The following is a 23,835-nucleotide window of genomic DNA, read 5'->3' as shown; positions in this document are numbered from 1 at the left end:
GTGTGGCATTATGGGATTGCGCAGGCTTTGTTCAAATTTGAAATCCAGTTGACTGGAGCAGCGCGAGAACTATTGAAGATTTGAAGCATTCAGTTCCTGGTAAATTCACTTAATTAAACTTTAGAATATTATTTTATATTCATATTCTTTTTATATTAATTTAATGTATAAGCAATGTCGTGTCACAATAGCGAGCTAACACATCGCCATGGTGAGACGAACAAAAACAAGGAAAAAAATTAACGAAAAGCGTCGTAAAGAATTTTAACATGGATGGATGCTGCTGTTTGCTTCGGTTTTATTTCGCTTTGCATTCAGTTAATTTTCTATTTAGAGAACTTCCTGTAGAGAGAGCATGCATTCGCTGTTTAAACATAACATGAGGGAGACAAAATGGTTTCTTAAAAACGTATGTGTGGTATGACAAAAAACATCAAAAAATGTGAGCATAGTATGAAGTAATCCAGTGAGTCCAGTGGTTAACCTCATTTTATGAAGTGGCAGAATTCGTCAGAGATTACTGTTTTGTAATAAAGTAGTCAATTATGTTAGCACTCAATTTTATGAAGCGTTAAACCACTGGAGTCACTGGATTACTTTAATGCTGTCTTTACTACCTTTCTGGGGTTTGAAAGTGGTAGTTGCACAGGCTGTCAATGGAGCGACAGAAATCTCTCAGATTTCATCAAAAAGATCTTCGTTTTTGTTCTGAAGATTAACGAAAGTCTTAGGTTTGCAACGAAATGAAGGTGAGAAATGAATGACAGAATTTTTATTTTTGGGTGAACAGAAGATAAGCTCAAACAACAGAATGTGTGGCATAATGTTTATTATAGCATTTTATTTTAATCCTTTACTTTAAAAAATCTGAGTTAGCCTACAGTGAGTTTCAACAGGATTCAAACCATTTTTTGTACCAAAATGCCACAAAGTCTGTATTTGACCCTTAATTTCTATTGCAAGTTAATGTTCTAATCAGAATATGACTTAAAATGGCTTTTAAAAAACTTTTTAGTTATTTTGTGATACTATGTATTTTTTTTTACAAGATTTTAACAGTTGAAAGACTGAAAATGTTATTTGACCAGTAAAGGCCTTGCAATGCCTTGCTGCCAGTTTAAATAAATATTTACTTGCAACACCATTGACTATTCTATTCATTTTTAAATATATATTCAGATAGTGTTCATCCTGATGCATTTAAATCAGTCTATTACAATTGTCAAAATGATTATTTGCATTCTTAAACTTTAACAACATAATCTTGGATTTTGGGTATTTACAGGATTTTATTGGCAACTTTAGTTGGTAAATACTGTAGCCTACTATAGTAAAATTACAAAAAAAACTGCGGTAAAATATATTTACAGGATTCGATTGGCAACTTTTGTATGAATGAACATAGGCTAATAGCATTATCACACTGGCTCGTGTGTGAACTTTAGGGGAGCACTCTAGGGGGTGTGGTTATAACACCCACTACCATGAGAACCATTCCGCACTCTCTCTTTTTGAGACACGGGCGTTGACCTCAAACACTAGAGACACACTGGTCGCTACAATAATGAATTCTCTGTTGAAATACTTATTGATACTTGTGGGACTCATCTCAGTGATCATCAACATTGTGTTGATATGCTTAAATTCGAATAGGCTTCCAAAATGTATAATGTCCCGCCCGCAAGTATCCCTTCAAGTCAAACATTCAGATAAAAGTCTGGTTTTTGCGGACCTGACAGCAGAGGAGTACAAGTCTGTTCGCGACTACATGTGGGCTCAAAAAGAATTCAAGATCTCCCGTTCGTTCAAAGCAAAGCCCTCTGAAAATTTTTTATTTTTAATTGACCTCTCACTCCCAAGGAAGGCTGATGTGCTGCGCTACTTGGATGCCAACGGACAGAAGCCCGGACGCGAAGCGACCGTCGTGGTGTTCGATGGCGAGAGTGGTTACGTAAAGGAATATGTGGTGGGACCGTTACCTGGTCCACTGCAGCATCGGGATGTTACTCAGAAGAAATACAATACGCCGATGTTGCCCTTCACAGCCCGAACAGTGACAATTGGGGAGTATGTGGAGCTCTTCAAACTGCTTAATCAAGTTTTCCAAAAACTTGAAAAACCTTTAAGGGAAAGTTTTGGTTATATCCCCCAAAAACGTGAACTGCTGCCGTTTGAGTGTATGCCGAGGGGCATTAAAAGTGGTGACCGCAAGACCTGGATCTCTTTTTTTCGCGATGTAAATGGCATGTACATTCATCCTGTGGGCTTCGAGATGCTGATCAATCACGAAAGCGTTAACACATCACACTGGACGATTGACAAATTGATGTACAACGGTCAATATTTCGAAAACATTGACAGATTTAATGTAGATTACGAAGCGGGTAGTATAAAAAAGATAGTCTACAAAAATATCCCAAACTACGCCTCACTGAAGCCAAGGGAAAAACCTTCTGGTTTAGGACCCCAACAGTATTATCTTCAGGGTAAACGTTTCAGCGTTACAAACAACCAGGTGATTTATCTGGACTGGAGCTTTGCGTTTGGTTTGAGCTCTCTGACTGGGATGAGGGTGTTTGATATTCGTTTTAAAGGAGACAGGATTGCCTACGAACTCAGCGTGCAGGAGGCGATGTCTGTCTACGGTTCTGTAACGCCTGGGATGATGCTCACGAAGTTCCTCGACTCAAGTATCGGAATCGGTCGCTTCGCCCACGAGCTCGTGCGTGGGATCGACTGTCCGTACGCTGCCACCTATGTAGACACGTACCGCTATATTGACACCAACGTCACGCAGCGTTTCAGAAACTCCATTTGTGTCTTTGAGCATGACATTGGGCGACCTCTGCGACGACACTTCTCCGATTTCTTTCATAATGGTTACGGTGGGATGGCAAACAGCGCTCTGGTGATCCGCACAATTACTGCTATAGGGAACTACGACTACATATGGGACTTCATTTTCTATCAAAGTGGCTCTGTGGAGGCGAGAGTTCACGCCACGGGCTACATATCATCCTCCTATAAGGTTGATGGAAATCTGAAGTACGGGCACCAGGTTGCAGAGAATGTCCTGGGAAATATCCATACCCATTTTATTAATTTTAAAGTCGACCTGGATATCTTAGGTAAGTGCCATAAAATGATCAAGAACAATCAACCTGAAATAACTTAGAATCATATTTGGTAAAACTTTATTTTATAATGTCCTTGTTACATGTACTTACCATAGTAATTACTAATAATTACATAACTAACCCTCAACCAAATCCTAATCCTACCCTAACAGTGTAGCTTCTTAATATTACTCAGTACTTAAATATATAATTACTCTGTAACAATGACACCTTAAAATAAAGTGTTACCTCATTTAATTACACACATTGATTACGTTTAAAGGTGGATGGGCCTACTACAAAAAGTCATTGAACATTGAGAAAAAAAGAAGAAATATTGTTTAATACATGTTGAAATAGTTTGACAACATGCCCCAATAGTGGGATATATTGTCACATTATAAGGGGGAATTTGTAGCAATTGAAGCTTTAGACACTAAAACAGTTCATTAAAAATTATCTAAATATCAAATCATTAATAGTTAACTACATGTGACAACTTGCCCATCTTGTTGGTTTATGTAGGTATATATATATATATATATATATATATATATATATATATATATATATATATATATATATATATATATATATATATATATAATATTAATAAACAGAATATATATAAAATAATGAGTCAATTTATGGACAAAACCAGTTATTTTTCAATATATTTTTTATGGAAGAATTTCATACAGGTCTGGAACAACATTTGGGTGAGTAAATGATGAAAGAATGTATTGTTTTTTCCAACAGATGCCTGGCTGCTGTAGCTTCCTGCATTTTGGTCATACTAAAAATGATCTCACAAAGAAATAAAGAAATGTTAATGTTAATGAGAATGCCACATGAATATCTACTGTTGAAAGTCCCAAAAAACGTTTTAAAACATTTTTTTTCTTTTTTGAAGGTGTGAAGAATATATTTCAGACTAAAGACATGATATATGAGGAGGTGCCATTGCCATGGATGCCCTCCCAAAAAGCAAAGATACCACACCTGGTGGAGCAGCAAATCAGGACAGAGAAAGAAGCGGCGATGCTTCATAGCGCCAAAATACCCCGCTACCTTCATATAGCCAGTAATCAGACCAATCGCTGGGGCCATCAGCGCTCTTACAGGCTTCAGGTGGTGAGCTTTGCTGGAGATCACCTCCCTGAAAGTGAGTCTGTAGAGAGGTCCATGTCCTGGGCACGGTAAGGCCTCAGTATCTTGAGTCATGCACACAGTACTGAGACATATGCATGTTGTTTCTAGCTTTAACTTCTCTTTCATTCACTTTCTTTCTTCTAGTTATAAAGTTGCTATAACCAAGCATAAGGATGAAGAGCAGACTAGTAGCAGTCTCTACAATCAGAATTACATGTGGTCCCCATTTGTTGACTTCAGCAAATATATTGAAGATAACGAGCTGATCGACAATGAGGTATTGATGGACAACTTCATCAGAATATTTTTTTTTCGCAGATATGTTTAATTCATTCAAATAGTGATCTTTATTATGTCTTCTTAAGGATTTGGTAGCCTGGGTGACCGCTGGTTTCCTGCACATTCCGCATGCCGAAGACATCCCTAACACAGTTACAGTGGGCAATGGTGGTGGCGTCATCCTTAGACCGCACAACTATTTTGATGAAGATCCATCCATCAACTCACCTGATGGAGTGTATTTTGGACAGGGCTCGGAGAGTGACTGTGAGTACAACAAAATGGCGTGTCTGGAAAAGGATCAATGCAGTTCTACACTGGAGCCGTTCACTTACCACGGCTTTGAAGGTGTTATGAAGTTTGAGTAAGGATCTTAATCCAGATATCTATGCTGTTACAGTCTTGCTAAAACATTTGCAGTAGAATATTCTTCATACTCACTTTACACTAGCCTTCCTTTTTTTTTTGGGTGTTTTTGTAAATATTTTGGATGTTCTCTCTATTTGTCTGTAGCAAAATGATTGTTGTCATTTACCATTTCTGGTGTTTTCTTAGTTGATGATTGTTTTAATTAGACTAGTAAATTAGCATATCCTTTCTATTTTCTATATCCTATCTATTTTTTGCAAAAAATATTTTAAAGGTCATATGAAGGGTATTTTGTATTTTTCTGTTGATATGTAAAATCATGTGCATTTAGCAATATAGCAGGTGAAATACCTATATGATGTATAATACAATGTTATGATGAACTATATGCCTTTCTTCACTGACGTTTGAGTTCCGCTGTGGAATACAAAAGGAGAGTTTTGACAAATCTTCTTGCAAGTGTTTCCCATTCAATAGTTCCAACAAGAACAAAAAAGCATCATAAAAACTCAATTAAAGTAGTCCATACGACAGACTCGTGCACTATATTCAAAATCTTTTGAATATGATAGCTTTAAAAAGAACGTACTAAAATTTGTTGCTATTCACTGAAAACCCTCAAAAATTCAAATTACACATGGTGCAGGTTTGTCATCATGACATTGCGTTCAGGATATTTTTTTCAGTGCATGTGTACCCTGGGAATTTGACCTGTGACCTTAGCAATGCTATTGCCATGTTCTACCAGTTCATGTCCAATCATTTAATAGTGCATTCTGTCTCCTTTCAGCATTTTTTTGGCCTGTTTCACATACACACGTCTTCTCTTCTTGTAAGAGACTGTTGAATTAAAGCCTCAGATTCCTTATTAGCCATCAGCAGATGCATACAAAACAGGCCTGTTTTTACAGTTGAACAGATAAGGAATCCAAACACATTAAGAGCATGACCTGTCAGAGGGCTATAAATTATGAGAACTGACATTGTACGAGAAACTTCTTCTAGGATTGATGATTATTTTGCTCCCGGCTGCCTCTTATTTCAAGGTATACTTGCAAGTAAAGACTAATGTATGTATATATTAAACAAATTCCAAATCTGTTTTCTCTCTTTCTATGTCTCAAACAGACACCCTTCCCCCACATATACATACAGTATACAGCTATTCGGTCAAAATCTCAGCAGTCAATGAATTCCAGATGGTACATTTGGAGAGCAGAACCCGTGACAGTTGCGTCCATGTAATCTTAGTTTACACATACTTTACTCTCCTCCTTTAAACATTTGCAATGAGTTACGTCCTATATGAGATACTGTATGTGTGCTCTATGAAGCAATAACATATATATATATATATATATATATGGGGAGAAGCATGGGCTAGTTGTCACATTTCTTACTACAAAAATGCATTGAACATGTCAACCATTTTTGTCTTCGTAGAGCATATTATCACAAATAAACACGTAAAAATGTAAGCAGTAATAAAATTATGAAACAAAACCTAATGAAAAAAAAATGCAACAGCAAAAATATAGTAGGTAACGTACAAAAATTGTTCTGGCTAAGAAATCCATCCATCCATTCTCCATACCTCTTACCTATCCTCTGTTCATGTGAGGACCCTGGAACACTCTGGTTCGAGGGCCAGTCCATCGCAGGGCTTGGCTATGAAATATTGTAATTAATTAATTGCATGCATTTATAAAAACATGAAAAACTGCCCTAATAAAATGTAACAGTTTGCTCCAACCTGTCATTTGTGTAATTAGTCATTTGACTCGATTCTTTAGTGAGATAGACCTGCAGCCCTTGTAACAACCTGTGTAACAACAAGCCCGTTCTCCCCTATAAGGTAAAATAATTTATCACTGTGCTACAAACAGACTGAACAAACACAGTGAGACTATATTAATTAAAGTATGCATGTTTGTGACATGCTGGGGTGAACTCAAAGTAGACTGTCAGAGTGATGAATAAGCTGTTGCTGACAAAGAACAGACAGTTCTGTCAATATCCAGAGAGACCTGAAGAAAAACAAACAAATATCATGGTTCTGTTATGGTCGCATTTTGTATGTGATTTTTATTTAAAAACACTGATTTTAATCTGAACTTTCAATCACTGAAATTTAATTTGATGTTTTAACAAAAAGGGGGGAAATTAAATATACTGCTGGATTAATATTCAAGCTTTGATATTTTGTAGAACTTTTTTTATTTTGAAACAATAGCAGCTTTACTTTGTTTCTTTTTGGTATGATTAGGATTTCAGTTTTCAATCACACTAAGACTCGTTTCTCTTGCAGTATTTCTTGTAATTTGCTATATTTGTTCTTTCTTCTCTTAAGAAGACGACCAATTGCACCATATAACAGTTTAACTCCAGATGTTCTTTTACCTGTTTTCGTGCTTTTACATGTTTTTCTTTGAGTAATTGAATTTCTTGAACACTCCTTAAGTACTGTTATATCTTTACATCATTCCCAGCCAATGAACTCTGCAGCCCCATCAGTCTGTTTTCAAACTATAAACAATGTCAAAAAAAAGAAAAAAAAGATTGGTTGAGACTGTGAGAGATATTCAGTGCTTAGAAAAACAATGTAGGATTTGTAATTCTGCCAATAAATTGTAATTCAGTTAAGGGTTGCAAATGGGTAGGAATACTTTTTTTTGAAGGTTTGATCTAGCATACGATGCAAAATTTACTTGTACTGTAGCTTATAAATAATACTGTGTTGAGACCTGTTTCAACAGAGCACAGAAACAACTTATCCAAAATCTGCTTTGTTTCCCATAGTTTCACAGGAGGAATGATAAGTGGTTGTGTATCATTGCAAGAATTCTGAGAAATTCCAGTAAGAGTCTTGTGTTTGGCTTGCTCTTAGAATTCCATAGGTTCCAATGGTTGTGCAAGCTCTACAGCTGCTGCTTTTAACTTTCTCAGCACTCCCACTGTCTGGGAATACAGATCACGATTTCCAACTGTGCAGAGTTACAGGTCAATTCAGCGATTTAATCAAAGGCAAAGGCTGACTGCATAATTAGGACTCTGAAAAGAAAAAGTTATTTTAATAATTTCATGATCGATGATGATATGCAAAACCAACACATAAGCAAACAAACTAAACATATCCTTCAACTTTATGCATAATTGACACAATCAAACACATCTATTACCATGCAAAATATTACCATAAAGAGGGAAAGCAAAGCAAGTGCTTCTAATGTTAAGAAAATTGCTGTTTCACTCTGTAACATATCTCCTTATCCAACATGCTCAGAGACAGAAGATGTTACGTACACTCTACTCCATTTTACGTTTATGAATATCTTCTTTCTCACTGGAACATCTCCTTTTTCAGGCCAGCATATATATATAACGAAATATAAATTCACACATTTCAGGAGAACATGTGGTGGACAGTATACAGTATTTATTTTCAAAGCTGAATGTCCACAGGAACTGGCCATTGTTTTGTTTTTGATTATCAGCTGTTTCATGGGGAAAAGACCTCAGAGACTGATTTGACCAAATAGCGTGAGATTGAGCTGCCCTTTGTTGAACTGAGCACTTCCTGTATGTCTTCCTGTGTATGCGAGCTACATTTGGCTAATATGAACAAAGCTTGACTGCAGTAGGCCTAAAATGCATGTGTAACAACAGAAATCAAAATCCAAAACATGCTAAAATGCAAGACGGCATCACAAATGAGACATTTTATTATGATAAATATATATGCTGCCACTTGGTAATATTCTAAGGAAACATGGAATTAGTTTCCATTGTTATGCTGATGACACTTAAATATATATTTCATCACGGCCAGATGAATACGCTAAATTATCCAAATTGACAGATTGTGTTAATGATATAAAAGATTGGATGACGCGTAATTTTCTTTTATTAAATCGAGACAACACAGAGGTAATACTTATCGGTTCTAAAAACCGTCCACAAAACCCTTCACAGCACGACTTTAACATAGTAGGATGCCCTGTTACTTTATCCGCTACAGTAAAAGACCTGGTTGTTATACTAGACCGCAACCTGTCTTTTGAAAAGCATATTTCATATGTTACAAAAACAGCCTTTTTCCACCTTAGAAACATTGCTAAGCTACGTAATATGCTATCAGTCTCTGATGCAGAAAAGTTAGTTCATGCATTCATGACCTCGAGACTAGATTACTGTAATGCTTTATTAGCTGGTTGTCCTGCATCTTCAATAAACAAGCTACAGTTAGTCCAAAATGCAGCCGCTAGAGTTCTTACTAGATCAAGAAAATATGATCATATAACACCGATTTTATCATCACTTCATTGGTTACCTATAAAGTTCCGTATTAAATACAAGATATTGCTTTTGACTTATAAAGCTCTAAATGGTTTAGCTCCAGTCTATTTAAAGGATCTTCTATCGCCTTACAATCCATCGCGCTCTTTAAGATCACTAGATTCGAGGCTTCTGGTCATTCCTAGGATATCCAGATCCACCAAAGGAGGCAGAGCATTTTCACATTTAGCTCCGAAGCTCTGGAATAGCCTTCCTGATATTGTTCGTAGCTCAGACTCTCTCTCCCAGTTTAAAACTAGACGGAAGAAGCATCTATTTAGCCAGGCATTCATATACATTTTTTATCTTACAGTTACTGTAAATTCGGCCTCTAGTTCATAAACGCCAGAGGAGAACTGGCCCCCGACTGAGCCTGGGTTCTCCCAAGGTTTTTTTTTCTCCATTGGGTCATTTGATGGGGTGTTAGGACACCATTAGGTCACTGGATGGAGTTTTTCGGTTCCTTGCCACTGTTGCCTTTGGCTTGCTCAGTTGGGGATATTCAAATTAATTAACCAATCATACCATTGATTAGCTCTACCAAACTTGGATGTCTTTTTTTTCCAGTAATAAACAAACATTGTTAAGTTGTTTTGATTGATACTGTGAAGCAGCTTTGATACAATCTGTATTGTGAAAAGCGCTATATAAATATATTTGACTTGACTTGATAGTACAATGTCTATCAATGCAGCATGTTGTACATTGACTAGGCTAACATGCCCTCAGTAGAGATGGCATCTGTAAACATTGTGGAGCTCTTAACAACCTGCAGGTAGTGTTCTTGTTTACAGTCTGCTCTGAACATGTTCCATCTTTGTTTTTCCACATGGTTGAGTAGTTCTAGCGACTCTCAGAAGTTCTGTGAGCCAATGGAAAATTTGCCATCTCACAAAGTCGTGAGTCTTCGCACGAACAGAACAGGCCTCCGGAGGTTGCTGGAAATTAGCCATCATGTCAAGTCGAGGTAGACAATGTCATGTTAAAGTCTCAGTCAAACTCCTGGTTCTTCTTCATTTGTGAACCAGAACTGAGCTACAGTTTCAATTTCTTATAATAGCACATAATTTTCCCCTAAATTTATATACAATACATTACATATTACATACTACATAGAATTCTGTTCAAAGTTTGGGGTCAGTAAGTTTTTCTGTTGTTGTTTGTTTTGTTATGTTTTTTTTTAAGAAAAATCTTTTAATTCAGCAAGGATGCATTAAATTGCTCATAAAAGACGGTGAAGATGTTAATAATGTTAAAAACAAAATTTCTATTTCACATAGATGTTCTTAAAACATTTCTAAGTAGTAGTATGCGCACATCCAGAAAACTTTAGGCAGGTGTGCGGTCAAATCAAGCATTTCAGAGTAAACAAAAAAGAGTTAAAAAAAAGAGTAAACAGACCTTCGGGTCGAAACATGAATCCTTTGGAAGCAGCAGTGACCGAACCCAACTGTTTATTACATTGGTATTAATAAATGTTTCTTGAGCAGCAAATCAACATGTTAGACTGATTTCTGAAGAATCATGTGACACTGAAGAATGGAGTAATGATACTGAAAATTAAGCTTTGATCACAGGAATAAATTACACTTTACTATATTCACAGAGAAAACAAATTTAAACTGTAATAATATGCAACAATATTACTGTTTTTTTTTTGTTGTATTTTTAATCAAATAAATGCAGCCTTGGTGAGCAGAAGACATGCGTGTGTGTGTGTATGTGTGTGTGTGGACAAAGAGTCAGGAGCCTACATGTCCATGTTATCACCTCATTCAACTAGCGAGTGTCTTTCTCATTATCGAGAGCTAAATTTAGCACACAAAACCTGCCACTTTACACACATGCACAAAACAGGCCCCCTTTAATGACCAGCGTTTAATGTTTAGAGACAATTTTCCCTCTATTTACTCCAGAGTCCAAAGCTCAGTTGGTGCCCAGTGACCAGGCAACTGAGAGGATGGATAAAAGGAGCAGACTGAATTCATGCAGGTCGTCGTTGCGATGACAGTCTGGATTCAAGTCACTGAATACAAGATGATGAGATTTTACAAATAGTGTATTGTGTTCGCTGAGACTGACAACAGTATCCATTGACTGAGAATGAAGATCCATAATACTGTTGTTTTATAGCAGACTGACAGTAGTAATGGAAGTCTTGTATGGGTATGGGTTGAGCAGCACGTTATACCTGCAGACCCATTATGGGCATGCCCAAGGCTGGTTTATGTTTGTGTCTACTGTGGCAGACCTGCGTACAACCTTTTTATTCTTTTTCCCTCTCTGGTTCCACCTACAATCAGCAGTGGGAGTGAAGCTGGTCTGGGTTGCTGTTGTGGGAGACTGGCTCAACTTAGTCCTCAAGTGGTAAGTGGTAAATGTTGTTGTTTCAGTAAAAATACAGGAATACCTTTATTTAAAAAAAAAATTAAAACAGCACAAATAAAGCATTCTCTCAATATTGAACATCTTTGGTTTGTAATTTAAAGAATTTATCTTCATGAAATGTCCTCTAATCTGATCTATTTATTATATCATTAAATAGGCTTATGTTTGGCGAGCGTCCTTATTGGTGGGTTAAAGAAACTGTTTATTATGGCAACTTGACTCTACCACAAATCAAACAGTTCCCCATGACCTGCGAGACTGGCCCTGGTGAGTGTCTCCTGATGGTTCTCATTTTATAGACAAACCAACACACTAAATGAAAAGCAGATTTCACAGCGGATTCTGTCCCCTCTTCAGGAAGTCCTTCGGGTCATGCGATGGGAGCTGCAGGGGTTTACTACGCCATGATCACATCACTACTGCCGATTTTGCAGGGATGTGACCCCCTAAAAAGATGGTAAGAGAGTCAGTCCTGTTAACCTTCCTTTCCCCTTTTGATAAAGTACTCTGCATATTCTTTAATCAATTGAGATAAATAGAAAGGAAAGTAAATCTGGGGAAAAGCACAATATCACAATCTGCAGGATCTTCCTGGCTTCCAGTCCAATGGAATTTCCTTTATTAGCCTGTAAACTCATTGATCTTAGCAGCTCTGTTTTTTTCACAATATCAAGTTCACTCACCTCTCACACAAAGATATTCAAAGTCATTTTCATATCAATGTTTTGCTGTTTAATATTAATAATACACTTCTTCCTTTGCATTTGCTATATACTAGGTGCTTGCAGGGTCTTCTTTGGACTCTTTTCTGGGCTGTTCAGGTGTTTGTCAGTCTTTCTCGAGTTTTCATTGCAGCTCATTTCCCACATCAGGTCTTTGCTGGAGTTGTTTCGGGTCAGTTGCAAAAAATATGATTCATATTTTTCATTAGTCTGCCTAATACAAGATCTCTTAATTCTCTTTGTGTCAGCATACAGTTTCTTAAGTGATTGTTTACTTTCACTATACAGGAATTGCAGTGGCCAAGGCTTTTAACAGAGTGTCCTGGATCTATTCAGCAAGCTTGAAGGGTTATGTGCACACCATCCTCTGTCTCGTGTTTGTTGCGCTGGGGCTTTATGCTCTGCTGGATGCTGCTTCAATAGACCCCTACTGGAGCCTAATGAAGGCACAGAAGTGGTGCATTCAGTCTGAATGGGTCCATCTGGACACCACACCTTTCGCTGGCCTCCTCCGCAACACCGGGGCCCTGTTCGGCCTAGGGCTGAGCCTCCATTTGCCTATTCACGGTGAACTGGAAAAAAACAAGAGTTGTGGAAACAGCGCAGTTTACAGACTGACCTGTACAGCAGCAACACTGCCACTCCTGAGCCTCTTAGACTCATTCAGACCACCGACTAGCACTCATGCTCTCTTCTATGCGCTTTCTTTCTGTAAGAGCGCGACTGTGCCTCTAACCACAATAAGTTTTGTACCTTACTGCATGAGCACATTAGCAAATGTATATCACAAAATGAAAGCACATTAAACTCTTTATTATTATTTTTTGGCAAGTCTGCTATATTTCTCACTTTGCCTGTTTTGTATTATTACTTTATGCTTTGATTTTAATGTATACAAATTAGAGCAGAGATATCATTCATATATTGAAAGAGCATGAATGAAAGAGATCAAAGGGCTAAATCTGAGTAACAATAAAGTTTTCAGTCAGAATATGTGCACATTTATTACATATTCAATATAATTGTTTGATATGTTTGTTTTACTTTTTATATTTTTTCTCTCTTGAATTGGTTTGTGTTTCATAATTGTTTAACTGTTTAAATTTAGCTTAAAATAGGCTGTTCAATGTCAGGTTCAGTTGTGACAACTTACCCCATTTGGTGTGATAACACCTCTCAGTGATACAGAGAAATTGACTTTCAAAAATAAACAACAACAAAAAGTTAAAAGGGTTACAACTAGCCCTGGTAACCCATATTATGAATCAACCACTTTTTTTTAATTGAGCTTGAACAATAACTTACTATGATATGTAAATAACACACATAATAATACCTGGAGGATACGTTACAGAACTTCAAGTTTGACATAATAAATGAACAATTTTATAGTGTCATCGACTGTGGAAAAGCAATTATTTTAAATGTATTATTGATATCTAGTTCCAGAACGCTTTACAAAATCAAACTCAGCGATGAAAAACCATAAACAGACAATATTTCTTCATCAGTGACATTACGACTCAATATGTCCATCTAGCGACAGAAGTATTAAAAGAGGAACTGCACACCCGGTAATAAAAAAAAAATTCTTTGTATTTTTACTTGATAGACCTTTGTAATCTGTTAAAAAAATAGAATAACTATGAAGAAATCGTCCGTATCTATTTAAAACAATAGTTACTTAATCGTGCTTATCATTTTTCGTGAGGCCTTTACATTATATTTTTCCACCGGAAGTGGAGAATGTAAACAACAGACGCGCGCAGTCATGACCCGTGACTGTCTGTGATGAAACAGTTTCCTTACACCTGATTAATGTATCCCTCACTTCCACTGGAATGCATTACATATGCCGCCCTCGACAAGTTTATTCGATCTAACTGTATGAAGAAACCAAGCACAAAATTAACCCGTGTGTTTCGACTGCAGTGAGGGAGAGTCGCGGAGAAGCACTATGCCGCGGCGGAAGGTATGAAGAAGGCCAACAGCGCTGCATACATGCTCATATAGCGCTCGCATCACTCACCTGTGTGTGTGTGTGTGTGTGTGTGTGTGTGTGTGTGTGTGTGTGTGTGTGTGTGTGTGTGTGTGTGTGTGTGTGTGTGTGTGTGTGTGTGATGGGGGACGTTGCTGTCATCCTTAGCAAATGACCGTGTCATGTTTTTTCAAGTTAATTTGTTTGTGCGGGGAAAGTGTAGATGGTAGTCAAAACTTAAAAGTTTAGGCTCGAAATGTACCAGTTAATTTAAATATTTCTGTGTAATTACATAATACGATATTTCCAGCCTTTATTAATAAGCACAAACACTTTTTAAAAAACAGAAAATAAATGTATATGTATTTTAAGCTTATAAAATACAGTCACATAGCCTATCACACACATCAGTTCAGACAGAGTTGTATTTTTGTGAAACAAGGAAAATGGCAAAAATGTGGTAATTTTTTCTCACAAAATGTCATTTTTTCTCTTGTTATTACCTAATATCTTATGTTTTTATTTGTGCTGATAATGCAATATTTACTATCAGGATCATATATTTTAGTGAGCTGTGGTATTAGGATTCATGATCATGATGCATTGCAGCTCACCCAAAATGTTGATTCTGACTTTGTGATGCAGCCTGAATCATTATCGCACTGTGTTCGTTCGTTGGCCAGAAGAGACTGAGCCTGGTTTCTCCCAAGGTTTTTTTTCTTCATTCTGTAACCTGATGGAGTTAGGGTTTCTTGCCACTGTCACCTTTGGCTTGCTTAGTCGGGAACACTTAATATTCAGCAATATTACTGATCTGACTGTACTGACGCTGTTGTATGAGAACTGAACTGAGCTGGACGATGACATCATTTTTTTGCCGAACTTCTTTATAAATGAAATTAACTATTTTAATAATTGATGGTCTTTACAATGAAACTGAACAACAGGCGAAATGCATCATTTTCCTGTTATCACTGTAAAGCTGCTATGAAACGCTCTGTATTGTATAAAGTGCTTTATAAATAAAGGTGACTTGACCTGACTTGAAGCATCAGAGCCCATGGCATTTTATTAGATTTTGGTTCATTGTGTACACTCATTATACTTTAAATTAATCTAATTAAAACATTTTGATTCCTTCAAGCCAGGGACCCCAGTGTAAAAAAAAATCTCAGTAACACTTTAATAATATAGTTTTCTGTTATTGAAGATAATATAATACATGTAATATTCTTACGTTTTATTAAGAATATGAACGTATATTACTACGTTATATAAATTAGTTTAAATTAGGTAAGAATTAATTGACCCCGTGGAGCACCTACTGGGACCCCTGGTTGAAACCCCTGGGTCTGTGTGATTAAATTGAGAGACATAAGGAGAAACTCACCAGGGTCATTGTCACAGGTCAAGTGGAACTATTTGATTTTTTTGTTAGAGTTAAGTTACCCTAATTAAGTATTCATTTTCATGAAAAACTTGCCATCCTTTTAAAGGTCATTTTATTTCTTATGAATCAGTGTCTGTATAACAATAATAATAAAAAAATGTATTCAGTGACCAAAAGTTTTTTGATGTTTCTGACTCTTAGAAAAATGCGGGCAGTAGCTCTGAAGGTACAGAGGATTCCGATTTCTCGGCTGAGCACACGGACAGCTCAGAGAGTGACACCCACACGGTTAGAAACACCCGACTCACTCGATCCTCTCTGAGACTCAGCCGCAACTCGCAAGGTAGGACACGAGAGAGCAGCCATTGCTATATGACTTACTAAGAGCTCTTCTGTAAAAGTATGATTTACTTTTTCATGTGGCTATAGGAATAATGAAATAATCATGCGATTTTACCTGCCCCAACATAAAAATATAATTGTAATCTTGCTACAATAGGTGATGGTTTTATTGGTAGAAAGCGTGATTGGTGGAGAACAAAAAAAAGGAGTGAACGAACAAACTTGAGAGCTTTGTTTGTAGATTCCAGTCCTGTGGGGAACCCTTCTGCCCCGGTTTCAGAGGAGGTGGTGAACTATTCCACCCGCCGTGTGACTCGTAGTCAACAGCAGGGGGTGACAGTCTCGCCCAAGAAATACCCCTTGCGGCAGAGTCGCTCTTCTGGCTCAGACACGGAGCAGCATGGGGAAATCTCAGAGAGGGGTAGGAGAAGAAAACCGCTGGGTTCTTCACTCATGCCTTCCCTCATTTGTGTATCTCCATGCTTAGCTCTGCTCACATGTGCTTCTTTTCATTTGCTCTTTTTTTATTATTATTAATGACAAGTCAAAGTTCATACAACATATTATCTTCACACAACATGAGTTTTCTCACAGGTTTTCTCTTAAGATTCAAAAGTTGGGGGTCAGTTAGATGACATTTTTGAAAGAAATTAATACTTGTATTGGCAAGGATATATGAAATTAATCAGAAGTGACATTTCTAATTTTACAAAAGATTTATATTTAAATAAATGCTGTTATAAATAAATACTTTCTGTTCATCAAAGAATCCTGAAAAAAAAATTATCACGGTTTCCACAAAAATATTAAGTAGTGCAAAGCTTTTGATATAATTTGATAATTGATCATATCAACAATGATAATACTAATAAATGTTTCCAAATCAGTATATTATGATTTCTGAAGGATCATGTGACACTGAAGACTGGAGTAATGATGCTGAAAATTAAGCTTTTCCATCAAAGGAATAAAATACATTTTAAAATATATTCAAATAGAAAACAGTTATTCTAAAATTGTTTAAAAAAATCACAATATTTCTGTTTTTACTGTATTTTTAATCAAATAAATGAATCCTTGGTGAGCACGAGAGACTTCTTTCAAAAACATTAAAAAACTCAGCGACCCCAGACTTTTGAACGGCAGTTTATATCATTTTCATAATTCTTTGTTAAGCTGAAATTTTTGTATTATTTCAAGTAATGCATATCACATTTCATGTTATTCTGTGGCTTTTGCCTACTTTTTCAAATGTCATTTGCTATAATTTGAATTCATATGCACCACTCTCCATTTGTTTAATGTTGTTCACAAATAAATAAATATACAAACAAACACCCTAAAATAGTTAACTCAGTTTAATAGTTTTTTTTATATATATTTTGTCTCGAGCATTAATAAAACTACCCTATGTTGCATTTCAAAGGCATCCTGCTTTTTGAAATTAGTTAAATTTGACTTGATTTTAAAAGTTGAAAAATGAATAAAAAAAATATAGACTTGTCTTTTTGCTAATATTGTCATGAAATTATAGGACAACGACAATCAACATTTTATAATTATTAAACCCAGTTTTTTTAACAAGATTGATCATCACATATGGCATCATCTTTATACTGTAGATTACTTATGAATATGTTCAATATTATAATCCCAACTTTCAAGAGATGTGGTTTGTACTGTATGTTGTTAGCTATACTTTAACTTTTACCTCCTCTTGTTATGGGATTGTTTCATTCTCCCTTTCGTCTGTAGTTGGTTACACATTTAATACAGTTTTCATGTAATGATTAGAACATACCTTATCACATTCCTAGACTTTATACGGTCCGGTTTTCTTTTGTGTTGGTCATCCAGACATTAAGCAAAGCGGAGACCACGATGAGTCCCCACCCAGGACGCCCACAGGCAATGCTCCTTCCTCTGAGTCTGACATTGACATGTCCAGCCCAAATGTGTCTCATGATGAGAGCCTGGCAAAGGAACTATCACTGAAAGAATCCGGCCTTGCTCACCGGCCCAAAAGACGGCGCTTTCATGAGAGCTACAACTTTAACATGAAGTGCCCCACACCTGGTTGTAATTCACTTGGTAATTGGATTTCAGGTCCTCTATTTTAATTTATAAGAATATTTACAATACCATTCAAAAGTTTGGGTCCAAATCTGTTTTTTTTTTTTATAAATCTGTGATGCTCACTAAGGCTGCATTTATTTGATCCAAAATGCAGTAAAAACAGGAGTATTGTGAAATACTATTAAAATTGCAAATAACTTATCTATTTTCATTTATTTTAAAATGCGATTTATTCCTGTGATGACAAAGCTGATTATCCAGCATCATTACTCCAGTCTTCAGTGTCACATGATCCTTCAGAAATCATAATATACTGATTTGGAATCATTTATAAGTATTATCATTGTTGATATGATCAATTATCAAATTATATCAAAACATTTGCACTACTTAATATTTTTGTGGAAACCTGCTCAGGAAACTTTTATTATTATTATCAGTGTTGAAAACGGTTGAGCTGCTTGATATTTTTGTGGGAACCATAATTAAAAAAAATTCAGGATTCTTTGATGAATAGAAAGTTTTTAAAAAAATCATGAATGTCTTTACTGTCCATTTTGATCAATTTAATGTGTCCTTTCTGAATAAAAAAAATATATATATATTTTCTTTAAAAAAAATCCTACTGACTCCAAACTTTTGAACGGTAGTGTATTACTGTTATTCATTTATGTATTAATAGTGGTTTTATTTTTCAGGTTTTGTTAGGTTTACAGACTTTTTTAATGCCGTATTTAAGCACTGTAATATTTCAATTCCACCTTCATTCCTCTTTCAGGACATTTGACAGGGAAACATGAAAGGCACTTTTCAATATCTGGATGTCCACTGTACCATAACCTCTCAGCAGACGAGTGTAAGGTAAGGGTTGTTACCGACGAAACCTTTAGCCAGGTTATATTTTTCTCAAACAGCAAGGTTTGCCTAAAAATCCAACATTTTACTCAGGTTAAGGCAAGCTCCCGAGACAAACATGTGGAGGAGAGGACGCTGTCACAGCGGCAGGATGAGAACCGTCATTCCGCCCGGCAACAGGTAAAGCAGCACACCAAGTATTTAACCTCCTCACTCGTGAACCGGTATGTGCCCTTGTAATGATCCCCGTTGTATGACATTCTTCATGAGCTACTTTCAGGTTCTATGTGCAGTGAACTTTACGTGTCAATGAAATAGTTTCTAGCACTCACATTCTCTGAGTTACCGCTTCCCTCCAGGCCCAGGCAGAGAGACAGCTGCGATATAAAGAGAAGGTGACAGAGATGAGGAGGAAGAGAAACTCTGTTCCACAAAAAGACAAGTACATGGTGGGTGTCACATGCTCCATATATGAAGATCCCTCAGCAGATGCATGTATCAATCTCTCAGCTCTTGTTTGACTCTCTCCAGGAGCACAGACCGTCCCATGGCAGCAGTCGTGAGCCTCTGCTGGAGAACATCACAAGTGACTATGACCTGGAGCTGTTTAGAAAAGCCCAGGCACGTGCTTCGGATGATCTTGTAAGAGAGAAGACCCATCACATTTTCGCCCTCTTGTTTTCTCCTTTCCCCTCTCATTTTCATGAATCTGTAAAGATCGCAGGTGGGATGAGCCTTCGCACCACTGATTTCTGGGATATGCAATGGGCCCACGCTGGACTCTCCGCCACTGTAGCCTCCACACTGCTGCCATTCTCTCATCTGTAGCATGGAGTGTCACTCAAAGTTTTAGGGGCACAATACTTTATCTGTTCTGCCAAGACCACCTTTCCTTAAAGGGACAGAAATTCTGTCATTTACTAACCACCATGACATTTCAAACCTGTATTTCGTTATCTTTTAGAGCTTGACTGGGGAAAAAATCATTTGGAACAACAAGAAGGTGTGTAAGTAATGACAGAATTGTGTTATTTTTGGTTGAGCTGTTCCTTTAAGAGAAAAGAATAATATTAACTTGAGTGGACATTAAATGCACCACCTTATTTTCTCCAGTTGATTTCTATCTTAACTTTAATTTCTAAAATTGCCATCTGTTTATTAATTAGAACATTCTCTGAAAACGTACACTTCCGTTGAAAAGTTTGAGGGTTGGTAAAATGTTTTAAATGTTATTGAAGACATATTTTATGCTCACCAAGGCTGCATTTATTCGATTTTTAAAAAAATATATTATTGCAATTTAAAAGAACTGTTTTTTATTTGAATGTATTTTGAAATGTAATTTATTCCTGTGAATTTTTTCATAGCTGAATATTCAGCATCATTACTCCAGTCTTCAGTGTCACATGATCCTTCGGGAATCATTCTAATATGCTGATTTGCTGCTCAAGAAATATTTATTATTATGATCAATGTTGCAAACAGTTATATTAATGTTTAGTAATATTTTAGTAATATCAGTAATATTTTTGTGGAATCCATTTAGTTGAAATAGAAATATTTTGTAACAATCTAAATGTCTTTACTGTCACTTCTGATTGATTTAATGCATCTTTACTGAATAAAAACATTAATTTCTTTCTTTAAAAAAAATATTTTACTGACCCCAAGCTTTTGAACGGTAGTGTACATCTCAACCTCCTCGCTCACGTGTGAATCTTCTGTGGTAGGCCTCAGGATGTTTTCCTTCTAACTCAGTGTCGTCATTCCCTCTAGTCAGACCTGTGTTTCTCCCACCCTTCATTGGCCCTTGCAGGAAAAACTCCGGCTCGAAGGACAGGTCACAGAGGCCGGCAACATGATAAAGGCCATTGTGTTTGGCCGCTTCGAGTTGGACACTTGGTACCACTCGCCGTACCCCGAAGAGTACGCACGCCTTGGCCGTCTCTACATGTGCGAGTTCTGCCTAAAATACATGAAGAGTCAGACTATTTTGCGACGTCACATGGTAACTTTTTCACATGTTCAGTTAATAACGGTTTAAATTTGAACTTGAGGAGACAAAGACTTCAATTATTAATTTTCCCCAGCCCTAAATCATTATGTTGATAAGTGTGTGTTTTTGCATTCACACATAGACCTCTCTTTTATTTCACTTGCGATCAGGCCAAATGTGTGTGGAAACATCCACCAGGTGATGAGATTTACAGAAAAGGGGCTATATCTGTTTTTGAAGTGGATGGCAAGAAGAACAAGGTAGACCTTCCACCAGGACTCTTGATTATCAAATATCAGTCAGTCCACATATTAATTTGTGATTCTGCCTCACTAACACTGGCATTTTTTTATTAATTTTTTTGCAGATTTATTGCCAAAACCTGTGTCTGCTTGCCAAACTCTTCCTGGACCACAAAACACTGTACTACGATGTGGAGCCGTTCCTCTTCTATGTGATGACTGAAGCTGACAATACCGGCTGCCATCTTGTAGGATACTTCTCCAAGGTACTCTGTTAGTGAATCCAGTGCACCACAAACTTCAGTTACCTTGCAAGTGATGGTTTTGTGGTAATCAAAATATGTATTTGGATTTAGGAAAAGAATTCATTCCTGAACTACAATGTCTCCTGCATCCTGACCATGCCACAGTATATGAGGCAGGGTTATGGCAAGATGCTGATTGATTTCAGTGAGTGCAGTAGATCTAGACCATTTATAACTACGTTTTGTCATTCCTGTGTTCAAGCTTAAACAAAAGATCGGTCTTGCAAATAAGTGGTTTTAAACGTACAATTGCAACCACAGATTACATAATTTATGTTATTTTTTAAAAGGCAAATAATGTGTTTAAATAGCTCCTTTACTTTGTGGTCACGTGCACTTTTGGATGCTGTAATTAATGGAAGAGATGAACATGTTAGAGTGTGAATGGCTGGTATCTGCACAGGTTACCTGCTGTCCAAAGTAGAGGAGAAGGTTGGCTCTCCTGAGCGGCCTCTCTCTGATCTCGGCCTCATCAGTTACAGGAGCTACTGGAAAGAAGTGCTCCTGCGCTACCTGCACAACTTCCAGGGCAAAGAAATCTCCATTAAAGGTACTTAGTGTTACATGCACTACTGTTCAAAAATTGGGGGTCAGAAAGAAATACATTATAAGCATGCATTAAATTGATCAAAAGTGACAGTAAAGAAATTAATAATGTTACCACAAAAATATCAAGCAGCACAACTATTTTCAACATTTATAATAATAAAAAATGATTCTTGAGCAGCAAATCATCATATTAGAATGATTTCTGAAGGATCATGTGACACTGAAGACTGGAGTAATGATGCTGAAAATTCAGCTCTGACATCACAGGAATAAATTACATTTACTGTATTTTTGATCAAATAAATAAAAATAAATAAAAAGCCTCGATGAGCAAAACAACTTTCAAAAACATTTTAAAAAATCTTAGCAACCCCAGACTTTTGAACGGTAATGTATTCACTTTTATGGATATCATAAAGATTTAATACTGAACAGTGATTTTTCCTCTAATTGTTTTCTTTCTTTCTCATATATTAACTCTTTGGAGCAGAAATCAGTCAAGAAACAGCTGTCAATCCTGTAGACATTGTCAGCACTTTACAGTCACTCCAGATGCTAAAGTACTGGAAAGGGAAGCATCTGATCTTAAAAAGACAGGTAATTGTAATGTAATGTAATGTAATGTATGTAGTGATTTTAGTACCCGAATGTTTACATGAATTATAGGTTTATTATGTTAACCTTATTTAGTGGTTTCTAATGCATCTAAATGAATTAATGATCTTTAGGATCTGATTGATGATTGGAAAACCAAAGAGGCAAAACGTGGAAGCAGCAAGACTATTGACCCTACAGCCTTGAAGTGGACCCCACCCAAAGGAACATAAGACAATAATCTGCATGCTCTTCCCTGTTTGCTGTAGTTTAGCAGGTCTTGCTCACTATAGGAAAAGCTTAACAAATAGGAAAACATTTTCTTGTTACAGTAAGTTACAAGTAAAGCTGCAATCTTAACTGAATCGTGTTTGTCACATGATGCAGCTAGCATTTAGAGTTACCTTAACTGTCCTATTCTAGGTTTTTGAAACATGATTGACACATTTCAACATGCATTGTAGAACTGCTGCATAAGATATCCTATCACCTAACTTATTTTGAGTTGAGTACCAGTGTTTGATACTCAAATGGCAATAGTTTTTACTGTTGTTTTTAGTCACAGTTAAAAAAAATTGCATCTCTTTATTTTAGAGAATTGACTATTTGACTGTTATATATTTATGTGTTTCTACCAATTGTTTTGTGAGCTGAAGAGCTTGACTCTTCTTATTGGGTTCTTGTTTCATTTTAAATTCCTCTTAACCAGATATGTATTTTCAACCCTATTTGACATTAGCCAAAGTAAAGTAAAAAATAATATTTTATTATTTCAAGTAAGACTAACTTGTATTTTGGAACAGACACACTGCAGTAAATATGATATATTTACCCTTCATTGTCATGTATTATTTTTTCAAAAGTCTACAACAAAAACTATTAAGCGGAAGCTTAGTTAATAGCATGTTTGGGCTATATATTGCAGCAAGTGTGTAATTTGTGAGCAGCCAGAAGAGCTTAATTTAGCTCATAGAATTACCGTGATGCACTTGTAAACTCCACATAGTGGATTTAACACAAACTATACTATGATATGTCAGTAGCATGTGTTGCACTTGATTATCTGTCTCTCCTCCAAAATAAATTTAGTCACTGTTTAAATCGATGAATCTCCGTGAGTTAATTGGATATAATATAAATATTACGG

At 36.5% G+C, this 23,835-nt stretch overlaps 3 protein-coding genes and 1 long non-coding RNA gene across 16 annotated transcripts; 3 read left to right on the top strand and 1 right to left on the bottom strand.

Annotated features, from left to right (window-relative positions):
- The first annotated feature begins 1,497 nt into the window (after positions 1-1,497).
- Positions 1,498-6,017, top strand: aoc2 (amine oxidase copper containing 2). Its single transcript, XM_077212863.1, has 4 exons — positions 1,498-3,128; positions 4,030-4,315; positions 4,413-4,545; positions 4,634-6,017. Exons 1-4 carry the CDS (start codon positions 1,565-1,567, stop codon positions 4,913-4,915), a joined length of 2,265 nt encoding a protein of 754 aa, XP_077068978.1. The 5' UTR covers positions 1,498-1,564; the 3' UTR covers positions 4,916-6,017.
- Positions 6,018-10,104: 4,087 nt separating this feature from the next.
- g6pc1b (glucose-6-phosphatase catalytic subunit 1b) lies at positions 10,105-13,349 on the top strand. Of its 2 annotated transcripts, XM_077212893.1 has the most exons (6): positions 10,105-10,218; positions 11,555-11,618; positions 11,797-11,906; positions 11,997-12,096; positions 12,418-12,533; positions 12,650-13,349. In XM_077212893.1, exons 1-6 carry the CDS (start codon positions 10,206-10,208, stop codon positions 13,165-13,167), a joined length of 921 nt encoding a protein of 306 aa, XP_077069008.1. In that variant the 5' UTR covers positions 10,105-10,205; the 3' UTR covers positions 13,168-13,349. The 2 variants fall into 2 exon arrangements, with proteins under 2 accessions (XP_077069008.1, XP_077069007.1); XM_077212892.1 differs by lacking the exon at positions 10,105-10,218 and having other exon boundaries at positions 11,263-11,618.
- LOC143721939 (uncharacterized) lies at positions 12,803-13,796 on the bottom strand. The gene is made up of 3 exons (XR_013196795.1): positions 13,657-13,796; positions 13,515-13,536; positions 12,803-12,933 (listed from the first exon to the last, which is right to left on the bottom strand). It is a non-coding gene; the product is annotated as an uncharacterized LOC143721939 (long non-coding RNA).
- Positions 13,797-13,876: 80 nt separating this feature from the next.
- kat7a (K(lysine) acetyltransferase 7a) lies at positions 13,877-23,789 on the top strand. Of its 12 annotated transcripts, none has more exons than XM_077212869.1 (16): positions 13,877-13,935; positions 14,073-14,333; positions 15,931-16,072; positions 16,313-16,492; positions 17,929-18,162; positions 18,926-19,008; positions 19,096-19,182; positions 19,362-19,451; positions 19,534-19,644; positions 20,819-21,010; positions 21,169-21,258; positions 21,366-21,506; positions 21,597-21,690; positions 21,949-22,095; positions 22,585-22,691; positions 22,823-23,789. In XM_077212869.1, the coding sequence occupies exons 2-16, from the start codon at positions 14,319-14,321 to the stop codon at positions 22,919-22,921; spliced, it is 1,812 nt and encodes a 603-aa protein (XP_077068984.1). In that variant the 5' UTR covers positions 13,877-13,935; positions 14,073-14,318; the 3' UTR covers positions 22,922-23,789. The 12 variants fall into 12 exon arrangements, with proteins under 12 accessions (XP_077068984.1, XP_077068986.1, XP_077068987.1 ...); XM_077212867.1 differs by lacking the exon at positions 13,877-13,935 and adding an exon at positions 19,967-20,005 and having other exon boundaries at positions 14,094-14,333; positions 19,534-19,623; XM_077212865.1 differs by lacking the exon at positions 13,877-13,935 and adding an exon at positions 19,967-20,005 and having other exon boundaries at positions 14,094-14,333.
- Positions 23,790-23,835: the final 46 nt, after the last annotated feature.

The sequence above is a fragment of the Siphateles boraxobius genome, unplaced genomic scaffold (assembly GCF_051911475.1).
Source record: "Siphateles boraxobius isolate OS27281-9 unplaced genomic scaffold, OSU_SipBor_1 66, whole genome shotgun sequence".
NCBI lineage: Eukaryota > Metazoa > Chordata > Actinopteri > Cypriniformes > Leuciscidae > Siphateles > Siphateles boraxobius.
Note: the sequence above shows the minus strand (reverse complement) of the source record. Positions and strands in the feature narration are given on the sequence as shown.